The sequence below is a fragment of the Silurus meridionalis genome, chromosome 17 (assembly GCF_014805685.1).
Source record: "Silurus meridionalis isolate SWU-2019-XX chromosome 17, ASM1480568v1, whole genome shotgun sequence".
In the NCBI taxonomy this organism is placed as follows: Eukaryota; Metazoa; Chordata; class Actinopteri; order Siluriformes; family Siluridae; genus Silurus; species Silurus meridionalis.
In genome coordinates, this window is record NC_060900.1 from 9,025,556 (window position 1) to 9,040,458 (window position 14,903).

The following is a 14,903-nucleotide window of genomic DNA, read 5'->3' on the forward strand; positions in this document are numbered from 1 at the left end:
CCTCTCTTCTTTCTTCATCCCCTAACCACTATACGGTCAGAGTGATCATGACAGCCAACTCTCTTTTTGGCCTTTGGTTCGCAGAGGGAATGAACGAGACAAATAAAAAAATCTAAGGATACTTTGAAACACAAGAAAACTGAAATCTTCTTCTGAAAATCTTCTGAAATTCTGCTTATTTCTAAAATTGTTTTATTCTTTACACAACACCCGAGAGCTCTTCCTCAGAATCTCACAGGCCAGAGATCTTCTACTCAGCATATAAACAGAACTGCACATAGGAGATTATAAATTGCTAGTGGTTCTTATGGATATATTCTTATGGCAGATCCAACCCTATAACCATAAAAAAAAAACACAAGTGACATTTTTGAACCATGGAGGATCCCTGCTCATACCAGCTGTTAAGCATTTCTCTTTTGAATTGCCTCTTTCTCTCCATCTGTAACAGCAAAGTGGCACACCACACTCATTAAAATGCATTTATTTGAATACATTTGCTGTGAAATTCATCATTTTCCGCTTTGCAGTGCAGTACTGCAATAATTGCTGTTTATGTAACAATTAATAACATTCTCTCAGCTGAGACGCCGCAGAAAGAGTAGAAATAGCCCGAATCTACCTCAGATGTGGGCCTAGGAGGAGGTAATTCTTCAAAATATCTGCGATTATATTTGAAGTGGTTCTGCAGCCTGACTCCAGCGTCTGTCTGGTCTTCATCAGTAGCTCTACAAACTTCCAAAGACCTGACGAGTCAGACAAATTATGCATAAAAATGCAACTTTTTGGATGAGATTACAAGTGAAATATTGAATTTAGAGTTTCAGGTCTATAAATGTGCAAAATATGCTTGGGAAAACAAAGAAGGACGAGTATTACTGGATATAATCTCTAAAAGTCAGGTGTCGTGTAGCTATGAAACATCTTTCTATTCATGCCAAATGCACATGGACATCTGCCAGAAATAGCTGGTCATCTGAGGGGAAGTATTTATTAATGAATCATGAGTAATTGGTTTAAGTGAGTAACAAGTAAGGGATGCATTATAATGAAAAGCAAGTGCTTCTGCATTTTTTTCATTCACACAGTCATACATTTGTTATGGACAGGCATATCAAAAATCTATTGTATCCATCACCTCCATACTGCATACAAAAGATTGTTTTTATTTCAGTCAGCTTTCTTTCGATTGCCTTTGATTTCACCCCTACAGATTGACATCTAAACAAAACCTACCCCCATCGCCCCCACCGTAACTATGCCCTGAGGCAGTTTAAACTCAATGCTCTTAAACGGATACTGAGTTTATTACAGACAGATCTAACAGAGAAAATGTGAAGAAAGTAATTTATTCAAGATTTTTACAAGTGAAGGCAATATTGTTTTAAAGTTTTATAAATGTTCTCATGTTATCCCAAACTAGGTGCGTTAATTTATAACTTGTTAATGCATGTTTACCAGTTAACAAATTATTATATAATCTAATATTGTAAATGTAAAATTCCAGTTAAAGCTGCTATCAAATTTGTCGTCGAATTCATCACAATAATTTTTAGAGCATTTACACCATTCATTTGATAGCTTTTATTTATCAACCCCTAAGACAATGCTCAATTACTACAGGATCGTCTTTAAATTACAGGTTGCTTAAAGAATAATATTTCAGTTATTTTAAGTAGACTATAATTCTATATTCTATAAACTAAGTTTAAATTAATAGGATTGCTACATTTAGAGACTCTACTTAGAATATTTCATGTATCCTGTTAAACAAATTATCTGCCTTTTTTATTTACATAAAATATAGGCATCAAATTATAAAGTACATGTACACTCACTATAGAATATTACAAAGTGTCTTTCAAATTATTCAACCCCTTTTAAAATCATCAATTTCATTTGAATTACAAAGGACATTTGCTCGGATTAAGTGGCCGTAAACCCCTGACAGCAGATCTTAAAAAAAAAAACATTCTTACAAGTATTCCAAATTGTTTATATGAAAAGCATCACCCAGATCATAATGCAGCCACCACCTTATTTCACTTCAGGAAAAGTGTAAATTGTTGTATAAATTGTTATACAATTTGGCTCCAAAACACAGCACTTAAAATTTGTCCAAATACAGAACCTCGTCTTAGTCTTGTGACACAACCACATCTTCACAGGGTCATTCATAATTTCACGCAGCTCTTTTGAGCTTCCTTTAATCCACATTTCGATACATTAAGTACTTAATAGTCCTGAGCTCCTGAAGTAACTATCTGGCACAACACCTTATTCTCAGCCACTGCAGTTTCTAATTTCTTCAGTTACACTCTTGGCCTCAAAGATAGTGGGCCTGATTTAGCTTTTGCTTGGTTGATATGATGCAACCTTCACTTCTTCAACTTATATGAATCTGAAGCAGTTGAATACTTGTGCAAGCCACAATTTTTAATTTTCAGATGGTACAGACACTGCCAGGGTGTTGATGTGACAGGACCAAGACAGGTCCTGTGTGATATAGACACCTAGTTATCGTAAACTGTCCACTCTCTCCACTGTGGTCCCGTTGATGTTTTGCGGTTCAGTAAAAGATTGTTCTCCTGGCACTATCTTTCCAGGTTTTTTTATCTCCTGTAGGTACACTGTCCCATCGTTGTTGGAGATCAGGCCCAACACAACAGTGTCGTCAGCAAAATTGATGATGGTGGTGGAGTTTGGAAGTGGCCACACAGTCATATGTGTACAGTGAGCACAGAAGGGGGCTCAGAACACAACCATTGGGAGCTACAGTGCTGAGGGTGAGGGAGGATGAGGTGTGTTGGCCCACCCGTACAGCTTGTGGTCTGTCTGTCAGGAAGATGGAGATCCATTGACACAGCGGCAGGCTGAGTCCCACGACCTCCAACTTAGAGGTGAGCGGAATTTTTTAGAGGTGGAGGGAATTATGGTGTTGAATGCTAAACTGTAGTCCACAAACAGCATTTTTGCATAATTCCCTTTTCTGTCCAGGTGGCTTATCGTTGTTTGAAGAAGATGAGCAATGGCGTCCTCAGTGAAGCAGTTCTGGTGGTACACAAATTTTATAGGATCCAGTGTGTCTGGTAGTGATGCAGTGATGAAGTCTCTGACCAGTCTTTCAAAGCACTTTATTGCTACTGAGGTCAGGGCTACAGGGCGGTAGTCGTTGAGGCAGGCGGGCTGGGGTTTCTTCGGGACAAGAACAATGGTGGACAATTTGAAGCATGAGGGGACAACAAACTGTTCCAGGGAGAGGTTGAATATCTCAGTGAACACCGTTATTAGTTGGTCAGCGCAGGCTTTTAGAACCCGACCTGTGATGCCATCTGGTCCTGCGGCCTTCCTGGTTGCTTCCACGGCTTCTGGTTGGGAAGCCGTGGGTGGATAAAACCCAGTTGATTTTAAAGAGATCACATATCCCCATTTCTGAACATTAACTTCTTGAACTGTATCTGCCAGATTATTTGTATTGTGTTGCTGGCAATAGATTTTTATTTGTATAGCGCTTTTACAATATACGTTGTCTCAAAGCAGCTTTACAGTGATAAAGTGGTTGTATAAAAATAGGTAGTTTAATGCCTATACAGTTTTCCTTTTAATTGTTATTTTGTCCCTAAGTTTTCTTTATCATTTTTGGCAACATGAAAGTCTTCTTCCATGGCCTCTCCAAATTCCTTTCATGCCTAAGTGTTCTATTTTGCAACTGTTTTTGCTACAGCCCTTCTGGTTCTCATGTAACTCTCATCTGAATCAGGTTAAGCATAGCACAGTTACACAGAGGGTTGACTTATTATCCCATAGTTCCAGGGATCCTGGTTCAAAACTGTGTGTAGTTGTGCTTGTTTCCCTCCACCTGCATGGATTTCCTCCACATTCTCCAGTTTCTGTCATTATCCCCAAAACATACCAGTAGCTAGACTGGCAACAACAAATACGCCGTTCTGGACAGTGCCATGTGTGATGCATTCAAAACAATGACTTTTGGACCAAGGTGCTTTGTCATCCACTAAGTTACACTTCTAATAGTTGCAAGGAAGTATTATGAAGAGCAAATTACAGCAATTAAGGGACATTACTTGTATCACATTTTAAACAACTAAGCAGGTAAGAGGTAAGGGCCTTAAAAGGGCTAGGCTTTCAACATATCACAACTTTCCAATGGCTTAACCGCTAAGCGACCACTGAGACAAGCACAGATATGTAATAATATTTTTTTCTGCCCAGGTTCACATGGCCTTTCCTCCTGATCATGCCCCAAGAATTCCCAACATAAGACATCAGTTGCAGTAGAGAGTCAATAGCAAGTGCCCTTTGATGCACCTGCTTTACTTTCTCCAAAAATCAGATCTGTTCAACAATAGAATTTATGCATAAACATTTCCTTTTACTCACCATATAACACACGGCAAGTCTATGCTTTTTGTTTTATTCCTACTTCTCACATAAATGAATGCATATGCAGTGCTTATTTTCATTTTTAATTAAAAAATACATTTATGCAGCCAGACACAAACAATCTGTCTAATATATCCTCAGATACATATATTTATAGATATAGATTCACCTTTTAATAGACACTAGCTGGTCTATTTATTAGTTTGGGTGATAATTCACAGTACACACTATTCAAAATAAAGTCCATCAGTGTTATTACTTTGCAGCAACAATTACCTCACCTGCTCTAGAAAAAAAAAAACATTAATGTTGTCCAGGATGATCACAAGGCTTCCACTGCTCTACAGGGAAACATTTAAAGCTCACTTCGTGGTCATATTTTCCACCTTCACATACACACAGTCTCACTCACAGCATCCTATCTGCCATTAATCATCATTATCACCCAGCTCGGAGCACGGCGATGGGACATGCTTCAAATTGGTATAAGCCGCTCGACACTTGATTATTTTTCCTGCCCTCTCCCAAATGCTTCCCCCCTTCACATCCTGCACCTAATCTTCGTTTTGCCCCTGACGTTTTTACGACTGGAAGGTTTCCGTCTTCAAACAATGACAGGTAGCAGGAGGATTAATCAAAGGTAAGATTTTTTACACTGTAAATTTTCATTACACAAGCCTACATCCTGCACTTAGGCTGATCGTATGACTACGGAAGGGAAGCAGACAGGCTGTCTTTTTGCAGATCACAAACAAAATTTTCTTTCACACATGCAGAAAGTAATGTCTAATAAACACATGAAAAACATTCTGTGTTTGGGAATCAAGTTCAAGGATTGATACCCATAGGTCCTAAGAAAATACACAAGGCAGTAGTGGCTGTCGCTATGGCCCAGATATTTATATGTAACAGATGATTGCAATGTTGTTAATGAGGCTCAAATAGTTCAAAAGTTTTAAAATGAGTTTTAGGAAATTAGATGTAAAAAATTTACAGGTAACGTTAATACATAAAAAATCTTTCTTTGTACATTAAGGTCAAGAAGGTTAAAAAGAAATGATCAGTCATTGAAAAAAATATTTAACAGTGATGTAGCGGAATTAACAAAAGTGAATGCAGCTTCCTTTTCCAATTGCTAAAAACAGCATGAACGTAACTATCTTTCTAAAATAAGCACTTCTACCCCTCCCCAATACAAGTTCCGAGAAACACAGACAAACATACACCTCTCACACAGAGAGGAACATTTAGATCCTGGATGACCTCTGACTCCAGGCCAAGGGTCAACCACACTTTTCAGACTGAGGTTGATATGTCCATTACACTGTCAACTCATTGGCTGGATGAATGGGAGCAAATAGAGCTAATTAGACAGAGATTTTTTTCTTTCTTTTCCTTTTTTAGCTACCTCTAAAACTTTTGTGGCACCCAGATGGAAATAAAATGTGTTTGCTGTTACTGTTTATGTGTGTGCATGTGTGTGTGCGCGTCTGTGTGTATGTGTGTTTTTTATAAACTAAAGCAGCCAAGGTGCAAAGGTGTTTTCCTTTAGGTGATTGATGAAAAGAGGTAAAGAGGAGACTTTAACCTTATCAATCTCTTGGCTTTCCCTCTTTCCGTCTCTTTTGTGAAAGCAAAGAGACCACTTTTGCCGGAGCCTCTGGATGTGCCTCATATAGAACAGATGAGGACAGACGAATGAAACTTGGACAACTTGACTTTGTGTGGGTTTTTGTTGGGAGGGTAATAAAGCAAAAAAACCCTCTTCAATTATGTCAAACTTTCTCAATTTTGAGGCCTTTGCATTCAGTGTTAATAAAATAACATACCTGTGTGCATTTTCACACACAAATGGCACAAATGGCCAAGCTCAAGTACAACAAATCTGGTGAGACAGTTCATATACAAAACACACGAGTCAGAGAGAAACAGAAAGAGAGACAGAGAATGTGTGTGTGTGTGTGTGTGTGTGTGTGTGTGTGTGTGTGTGTGTGTGTGTGTGTGTGTGTGAGTGTAGGCTTAACGTAACCTGGGGAAATTGCTACCACATGTCAACAGCATAAGTGATGCACAGTGGACCCCCTTCATTTACTGAAGCCCCTTGGGCAAAGAAAAATAAAGAGGAGACGGTGAGAAGGGGGAGGAAAGGAAAAGAGAGCAAGAGACAAAGACTGAATGCTAGCACGAGAGGGGGAAGGGAGAAGTGAAAAAAATGTCAAGGTATGTCAGTTAGAGTCAGTCATGCATTTTGTGGTTATTTGATTAGTTGATTAAAAAGGTTTTATCTCAGGCACTGATAATTAAGAGGATAATATAAATATGCTATATACTTATATACATGTAATGCAAAATGGACACATTGCAATACACACTACAACAATGTTCTACAATGATTTAAACAAAAGATACAGTTTCTCAATATTATAGTGTATTATTATATATTATTAATACTATTGTATTAATATTATTATAATTTGTTACATCTATAAAGCTCTTATTAGTAAGGTGTGTTATACAAGTGACACTACAAAGCAATGCCACATTCTGGCACATCTGTCCTGTATGTGCATATAAGAATAGATGAATAAGCAAAATGGGTCAATAATGTAAATGGTTGTGTGTAAACCATTAAATAACTCATCATTGCCTCTTTTTACCCTTAGTTACAGTTCTTTATTGCTTTTCCACATGGACACTCCACTGCTTCCAAAACACAGAGGCTCTTTTCTTTGGACGGGGTGTGTGTTTTGCACTGGGCTGCTTTGCTCCCACTGCTCACTGCTCCATCTGACCTGTTTGAAAGCGAGCCACGGAACCTCAGAACACAGAACCAGCTTCCACACTGAGGGGAAACCAGGACAAAGGACAGAATCCGAAAGCAACACTTCTGTGAATAGCCTTCAAGAGACATCAAGTGTGTATTGGTGTCTGAGAGATCTCTTTTTTTTAGGTGCAGTAGTGTAACCAGGATATAATGCAAAAAATAGATGGAATAGATTTTTGTTTTATGATTTTGTATATGGCCTGCATACAATTCCCATGAGCATCAAGTGTGATCATTATTTGTGACAAAATTGCTTGTGGGATTATAGTAGGGCTGCAACAACTAATCGATAAAATCAATAATGAAATTCGTTGTCAACGAATGCTCTTATCGATTAGTTGGGCTGCTAATGTTACAGATTAGCATGACAGCAACATAACATGCGATAGTACAGGGTCAACCGCGTGCAGGAAAAAGTGTGCGTCCCAAATCATCCAAGGCATAGGAGCATTTTATATTAAAAAAAAGGCATTGGAACATTTTATATTAAATGCAAGGCATGGGTTCATTTAAAATAAAACGCAACAAAGAAATCTGTACCTGGAAGTTATGCAGTATGGAGGTACCACAGTGATGCACGAGCACGTGAAAAGAAAATACCCTGGTGTCACGGATAAAAGCAAAACATCACGATATGCAGAAAGTGTATAATCCTCGTCATGTAAAACGGTTTTGTTTAATTAAGTGCTATTGTGTAAACTGTTTGTTTGTATCTTTGGGACAGTTGCACTGGATCTGTTCTGTTGTGACTCGCGAGCATCAGGTTGCCCAATCAGGTCACTCGACGTGATGGATTCAATTAAAACAGTGTGAACAAACACTAAATCTAAAAGCAGCCAATAACAGCAGCAGTAAACTAGAACATTTTTAGCCACTGTTGTGTTTTCAAATGTGTTTTATGCATATTTATAATTATACAAAATTACATTTATTTTATATTCTAGATGCTTATATCTTCACAATTGAACAACATATCTGTGTATATTTTTTTTTGTCAAATTATCAAAACAAAGTTGTATTATATTTTATAGGGATTTCTTTAAGCATTGTTGTCAACTTGCCATCTGCACAATACAATACAGATGTTGATTAACACAAATTGCTTAACCTTTCATACTCAAATGATGTTTTTTTATTTATTTATTTTTAATTTTTAATTTTTTCTACAGAAACATCATAGTATAAGTGAAATCCCCCATTTCTTCCTCAACAAACATCCACTATAAGCTTTGAAATGTCTAAATTAAAGATACCCTAAATTACGGTTTTGAATTGTTATAATAAGTAAGTAACATCTAATTTAAAAACAATAATTTCTATCTGATTAATTAAATAATAATAATAATAATAATAATAATAATAATAATATTGTCTAATTAATTAATTATCAAAATAATTGTTAATTGCAGCCCCAGATTATAGTTTCTCTGATTTTCTGTGCAAAACACAGAAGGAACATAAGAAGGAAATAAGTGAAACAAACGTGCTTTCAAATGTTAAAATTATACATAAAATGAATTAAGTCTGTTTAATAGTTAAATAATTGAACAATAATGTTTTAATATAAACTAAATTAGTATAAATAGTTGACTGTGAAAAGAAAAAATTCTATATTTACTGTAATCTTTCTTTGCTTGAGAAAATAGAGACAGAACTGCAGAATACATAAGTAAGGAAAGTATCTTGCCATTTCTCTATATTGCTTCAAAACAGATTAAAAAGAATGATGACCTGACTACATCTGATTAATGTTCAAGAATAAAATAAAATGCAGCTCTCAGTATATATAAAAATCCTACTCAGCCTGAAAGACTGTACAATGCTTTAAAAGTGAACAGCCAGTTGAAAAATCTGTGTACCGCCTTGGAGACCACAGCCATTCAAATTTGGTCTTTTTAAAAACCCATCAGAAATCTGCAAAGATTTCTTTTTAACATTGTGCAGACTTATTAACAACAACATGAGTTATATATAATAATATATAATATATAGTTCCCTTTAGAAACAATCCTTTAAAAGCAAAAGCTGCATCCACATGAATGTTTACTAGATAAAGAATGCACATACACACCGTCTTGTCATGTTTCTTTTTCCGCATCCAGATTAGCCCAAGCTTCTTGTGCAAAGAACAACTAAATTGATAATCTCATTTGTCATCAAATAATATTTTATAGCTAATGCGTTCAGTCCATTTACACACTTGCAAAGAAATAACGACTGGACACACTTCTCTTTTAAAAACTTGTGATTAAGAAAGCACTAGATAGATAGATAGATAGATAGATAGATAGATAGATAGATAGATAGATAGATAGATAGATAGATAGATAGATAGATAGATAGATAGATAGATAGATAGATAGATAGATAGATAGATAGATAGATAGATAGATAGATAGATAGATAGATAGATTTATAAGGCCACTAGAATTGAGCATGCCATATGCCTAACTCATTAAGTTCAGCTGATAGTGCAGTCAGCAAATGACAGAAAGATATAAATCCCTTCAATAAATTCTTAGAAATCTATAAACTCTACATCTATAAACCTCTTTCCTCTTTATGCCAGCTAATGTCTTTGCTTAACTGTTTTTTTCTATATGAGGGGTTTAAAGCATTTTACATCCACTGATCCTTTTTCAAGAAAAATTTTCAAGAGCAAAAACGATTCATTTATTCAAACAATGAAACCTTTTTAATTCCAGAATCTTTCAACATTTTTCACTTATACAGACGCAGAACAACTGTAGCTATTATTCAGTCTATTAGTTGTATAGTTTTAGGGTAACACCTTTAATTTATATATTTATTAAAATATGTTAGATCAATGTAAGATTATTAAAAAATATTATGCAATATTATGCTTACACAACTGTTCCATCTAACTTTGATTGTCTACAGTACCTTTGCATACCTAAAGGTACAAAACTCAAAACCTGAAAAATACACATTCTCAGGATTTCTTTAACCAGCAATATCCATCTAGATGTTTTGCTACATAGCAATAAAGATTTCATCAGCTGTTACAAAATGTGGTTTACGCTACGCCACGTTAAGTAAAATAAAGTAATATTTAACCAACGTGTCACTGTGCTTTAATAAGCACTGAAAATTGCACAATTGCCCTCAGTCGAACTTTCTTGTTAGCAGCATCCAAGCCAGACGCCGAGAGACAGTGCCACTAATAGCCAATTAAGGTTTCGTTTTTTGACAGTGAAAAAACTTTGCGTGTTGTATATGAATGTGTAAGTGAGTGCACACGAGCAGTCATCCGGAATAAAATAGCCTGCCTAGAACAATGGCCAGAATTAAAGTCTCCAAAAACAGTATTTAGTGGTTAGAATCAGGGATGCAACTGATGTGTATCGATGAAGCTCTATAGCAAAATTTATTTTATGCAGAAACAGATTAAACCATACGGTAAACAATTTAACGAGGCATGACCCCTTCTGGCCAATCAGTCACCATATTTTTACCATTAAACATGTAGGAAAATACCTCCTTAGATATATAATATGAGGATTTGGTATTACACTGCAGTTAATTTGCAGCTGATACCTTAGTACAAAAGCCTATGACTAGCATGCGAATAAACAATGCTGCAATTTCACATGTTTGTATATCAAACTATTGTATATTAAAATACCAAACTCCATGTCTGTTTTTCATGTGCCCTTTTGTCCCATGCATGTATGCCAGCAATTCATAAAAAGAGAATAATGTGAGATGGCTAACAGTTTATAGCATACTACTGTCCAGTTACAAATCCAAACACAGATGTGAATAAACCCCCTTAAAATATTTCCCAAAACCAGATTCTTGAACATAATTGGTTAACACACATATACAACACTTATTATGCCTTTTATGAACACCATTTAGTGCAATTATTACAAAAATATGTTATTCAGCATTAAAAAATTGTAATTGTCAGCAATTGGACTAAAGCGTGATTATAAAAGGTCAACCAGACTCATTACCATTACAAATTTAGCCACTCAAAACTGATCTAGTAGTCTATTAAATCACATCTTATTGACCCCCAGCTGATACAGGAAATTGGATTAACCAATCAGGATCATGCATAGTTTTTATTTCTGTATTAAACTATCATCCAGTTAGCTAGTTTCTAATTTTAGAGAGATCAGTACTGAAGATTTACTGCATGAAAAGTTAAAGAAAGTTGGATCTGATTTTATTGGTGGCTCCATCCTCAGCATTCTCCTACTGATATACCCCATGTTCCTCCTCTGCACATGTCCAAACCATCTCAATATCACCTCCCTCACCTTGTCTCCAAAACGTCCTACATGTGCTGTCCATCTAATAAACTCATTTCTAATCCTGTCCATCTTCGTCACTCCCAACAAAAAGCTCAAAATCTTCAGCTCTGCTACCTCCAGCTCCACCTCCTGTCTTTTACTTAATGCCACTGTCTCTAAACCAAACAACATCGCAGGTCTCACCACAGTCCTATAAACTTTCCCTTTCACTCTTGCAGATACTCTTCTATCACAAATCACTACTGTCACTCTTCTTCAACCACTTCACCCGGCCTGCACTCTTTTCTTCACTTCTCTAACACACTCTCCATTACTTTCCACTGTTGATCCCAGGTACCTGAACTCCTCCATATTCTCCACCTCTTCTACCTGCAACCACACCACTCCACTGCCCTTCCTCTCATTCACACACATGTACTCTGTCTTACTCCTACTGACTTTCATTTCCCTTCTCTCCAGTGCATACCTCCACCTCTCCAGGCTCATCTCAACATGCTCCCTACTCTCACCACAAATAACAATATCATCCACAAACATCATAGTCCATGGAGACTCCTGTCTGACCTCGTCCGTCAACTTGTCCATCACCACTGCAAACAGGAAAGGGCTCAGAGCCGATCCTTGATGCAGTCCAACATCCAACTTAAACCAGTCTGTCGTTCCTACTGCACACTTCACTGCTGTCACACTGTCCTCATACATGTCCTGCACCACCCTCACATACCTCTCAGAAACACCTGGCTTCCTCATAGAATACCACAACTCCTCTCTCGGCACCCTGTCGTACGCTTTCTCTAAATCCACAAACACACAATGCAACTACTTCTGACCTTCTCTATACTTCTCCATCGACATTCTCGAAGCAAATAAGGCATCTGTGGTGCTCTTCCTCGGCATGAAAACATACTGTTGCTCATAGTCACCTCTTCTCTCAGCATATAATCTCATATGAGTCTGCACTTAGCACTTGGGTGTTAAGGTGTGAACCATGCAAACTGCTATCTAACTTTCAAGTAGATCTAATGAATTATTTTAAGAGTGATGTCTTGCTTATCCTTCTTTCTTACCTTCTTACTGTATATATTTAGATTTTTTAGATGAAAAAGGCATTAAAACATTAGAAAACTAGAAAATGTAATGTAAGAAAATTTGAAGAAAATTAAATTCAAAGTACATAATTGCCTATATTAATTAGCATGAATCTTTGTCTTAATCTAATAACTAAAATATATAAAAGAACACACACACTCACTAACCTCTGTCTGCATGATATTTGCTCTTTGCTCCTTAGCTGAAAGGGACTCCTTCAGGACTTCAATGTGCTGCTTGCAGTCTGAATTCTGATTGGTCAATGTATCCAGTTGAGTCTGCAATGCCAACATCTCTGACTCTTTTTTTGATAAGTCCTGCTTCAGCTGATCAGTCTGAGAAATGAAAAGGGGCAAATATGGAAGCAGGGGTTATAAAAATGCACAGTATTAAATAAGAGAGAGTGAGTGCTAAAATTGAATTCACATAAGAACGCACAATGCACAAGTGTCTCACTAACAAAGGAGTCATAGAAGGCCACTAAAACACATAGTCATTGTTATATTCAAATATCTGGCATTTAGAAGTGTTAATACCAACATGCAAAAACAGAATGAAGTCAGATTTTTACTATTCTCACACTTTCTTTGCTTGATTCTGTTGGGTCAACAAAATGCATGCCAAACTCCCAACTAACAGCGTTTCTGCCAAATATCATTTGACTTATTCATTTTTTTTTTATTTTTTGCAAATTGATGGTCATATCACTAGAATACCCGTGATGCACACAATGGCATACTTCCTCTAGAAGGAATAAGCAAGAAGTAATAACTTGCTGTGATTATGGAAAACAGTAGAGAGAGAAGAGAGAAAGAAAAATCAATAAAGGAAAAGAGAGAGAGAGAGAGAGAGAGAGAGAGAGAGAGAGAGAGAGAGAGAGAGAGAGAGAGAGTACTTTCATTTGCTCTGAAATCTTCTGTTGCTGAGGGAGCAGGTATGTTTGGTTGAGCGAGCAAGTAGTCACTTGTTGAGTTGCCAGACACACAGGTGAGTTAAACCTATCCTAAAACACAAAGAAGACAAACTCTAAACACACCTACTGCCAAAGGTTTAGAATACGGGTGAGCATTACAAACAGGTAAGTAAAAAGTCCATTAGCCATTAACTAATTATAGTAATTATAACTAACAGATTTTCTGTATTAGTAAATATTTTATGTCACATTTCAGAATTCATGTGGCTACATGTGGAAATAACAAAAAGTAAGAAATTAAGCTCTGCTTTACAACTTGTTGAGTTGTAAGATATGTATTTGAAATAATTTTTATTATCTAATTGTATTTGCATCATTATTTAAATCAAATAAACTAAATGAAACATTTACTGTGGTTTCTAATTTATTTAATCAGCTTTAGTTATTTAGTATGATTGATAACAGGAAGTAGTTTTGTGGACATTCCATTTGATTTTAAATTGTGAGAATACACAATAAGAATACACTTTAACACAGGTATTACATAAACCACAAAACAAAAATAATTACACATTTATTGAACACTACTTGGTATTGTGGTGTGTGTGTGTGTGTGTGTGTGTGTGTGTGTGTGTGTGTGTGTGTGTGTGTGTATGGTTAAAAGACTTACTGCTTAACTGTTAGTAATGCTTACTACTGCATCACATAAGTAGGGACTTAGTGGTTAAAACTGTAGCTTATTAATCGGAAGTTTTAAAATCCCAGCACCACCAAGCTGCCACTGTACGGTCTTTTGGCCAAGGCCCCAAAACCTCCACTGCTTAATATGTTTCCTGTCTCACTTTCCTGTAATGCTGGATAACAAGCATCAGCCAATTGATGAAGCATAAAGTTAGCTAACATTACCTTCAATAATGGACCCTTACAGTAACATGTCACCTGGATTTTTACTTAAGCAGCATTTATAGTGTAATAAGCTCAGTGTTACAGTATGTGAAAAATTACCTCAGGACAAGATGTTCTTAATTTGTATATTAAATATAGACGTATTGACTTAACTGACAAATTAAATCATTCATAGATTCAAATGCCACATATTACTACTTTTTCTATGATAAAAATCTAAATCTAAATCTAAAAATTATTGTGTGTTTTCTTCGAGGAGTACATTGTTGAGTCAAGTTTGCTTACACGGTACAGGAAAAATACGTTTCATCAATAAATCCACAAATGTTATTAGTTTACAATAACATGATTCTGCAACCTGTTGGACTTGCCACACATCAACTCTTCTTTTTGTTAAAACAATCTCTCTCCTCATGAAATGAGAGAATAAAGAAAAAGGTATGCTCACATCTTCCTTCTTTGCATAGCATGCCAAGAGTGTGCATTC

At 36.3% G+C, this 14,903-nt stretch overlaps 1 protein-coding gene across 10 annotated transcripts in view; it reads right to left on the reverse strand.

The window, feature by feature from the left end:
• The window catches only part of LOC124399932 (ERC protein 2), a 214,991-nt gene that overhangs the window by 170,738 nt on the left and 29,350 nt on the right, over positions 1 to 14,903 (reverse strand). For 8 of the 10 annotated variants that reach the window (XM_046871283.1, XM_046871280.1, XM_046871282.1 and 5 more), the window contains 2 exons: positions 13,493 to 13,600; positions 12,765 to 12,932 (listed from right to left, as the gene is read on the reverse strand). In XM_046871283.1, coding sequence (XP_046727239.1) covers positions 12,765 to 12,932; positions 13,493 to 13,600 — 276 coding nt within the window. The remainder of the gene's footprint in view (positions 1 to 12,764; positions 12,933 to 13,492; positions 13,601 to 14,903) is intronic. The other 2 variants (XM_046871284.1, XM_046871279.1) reach the window with 1 other exon arrangement.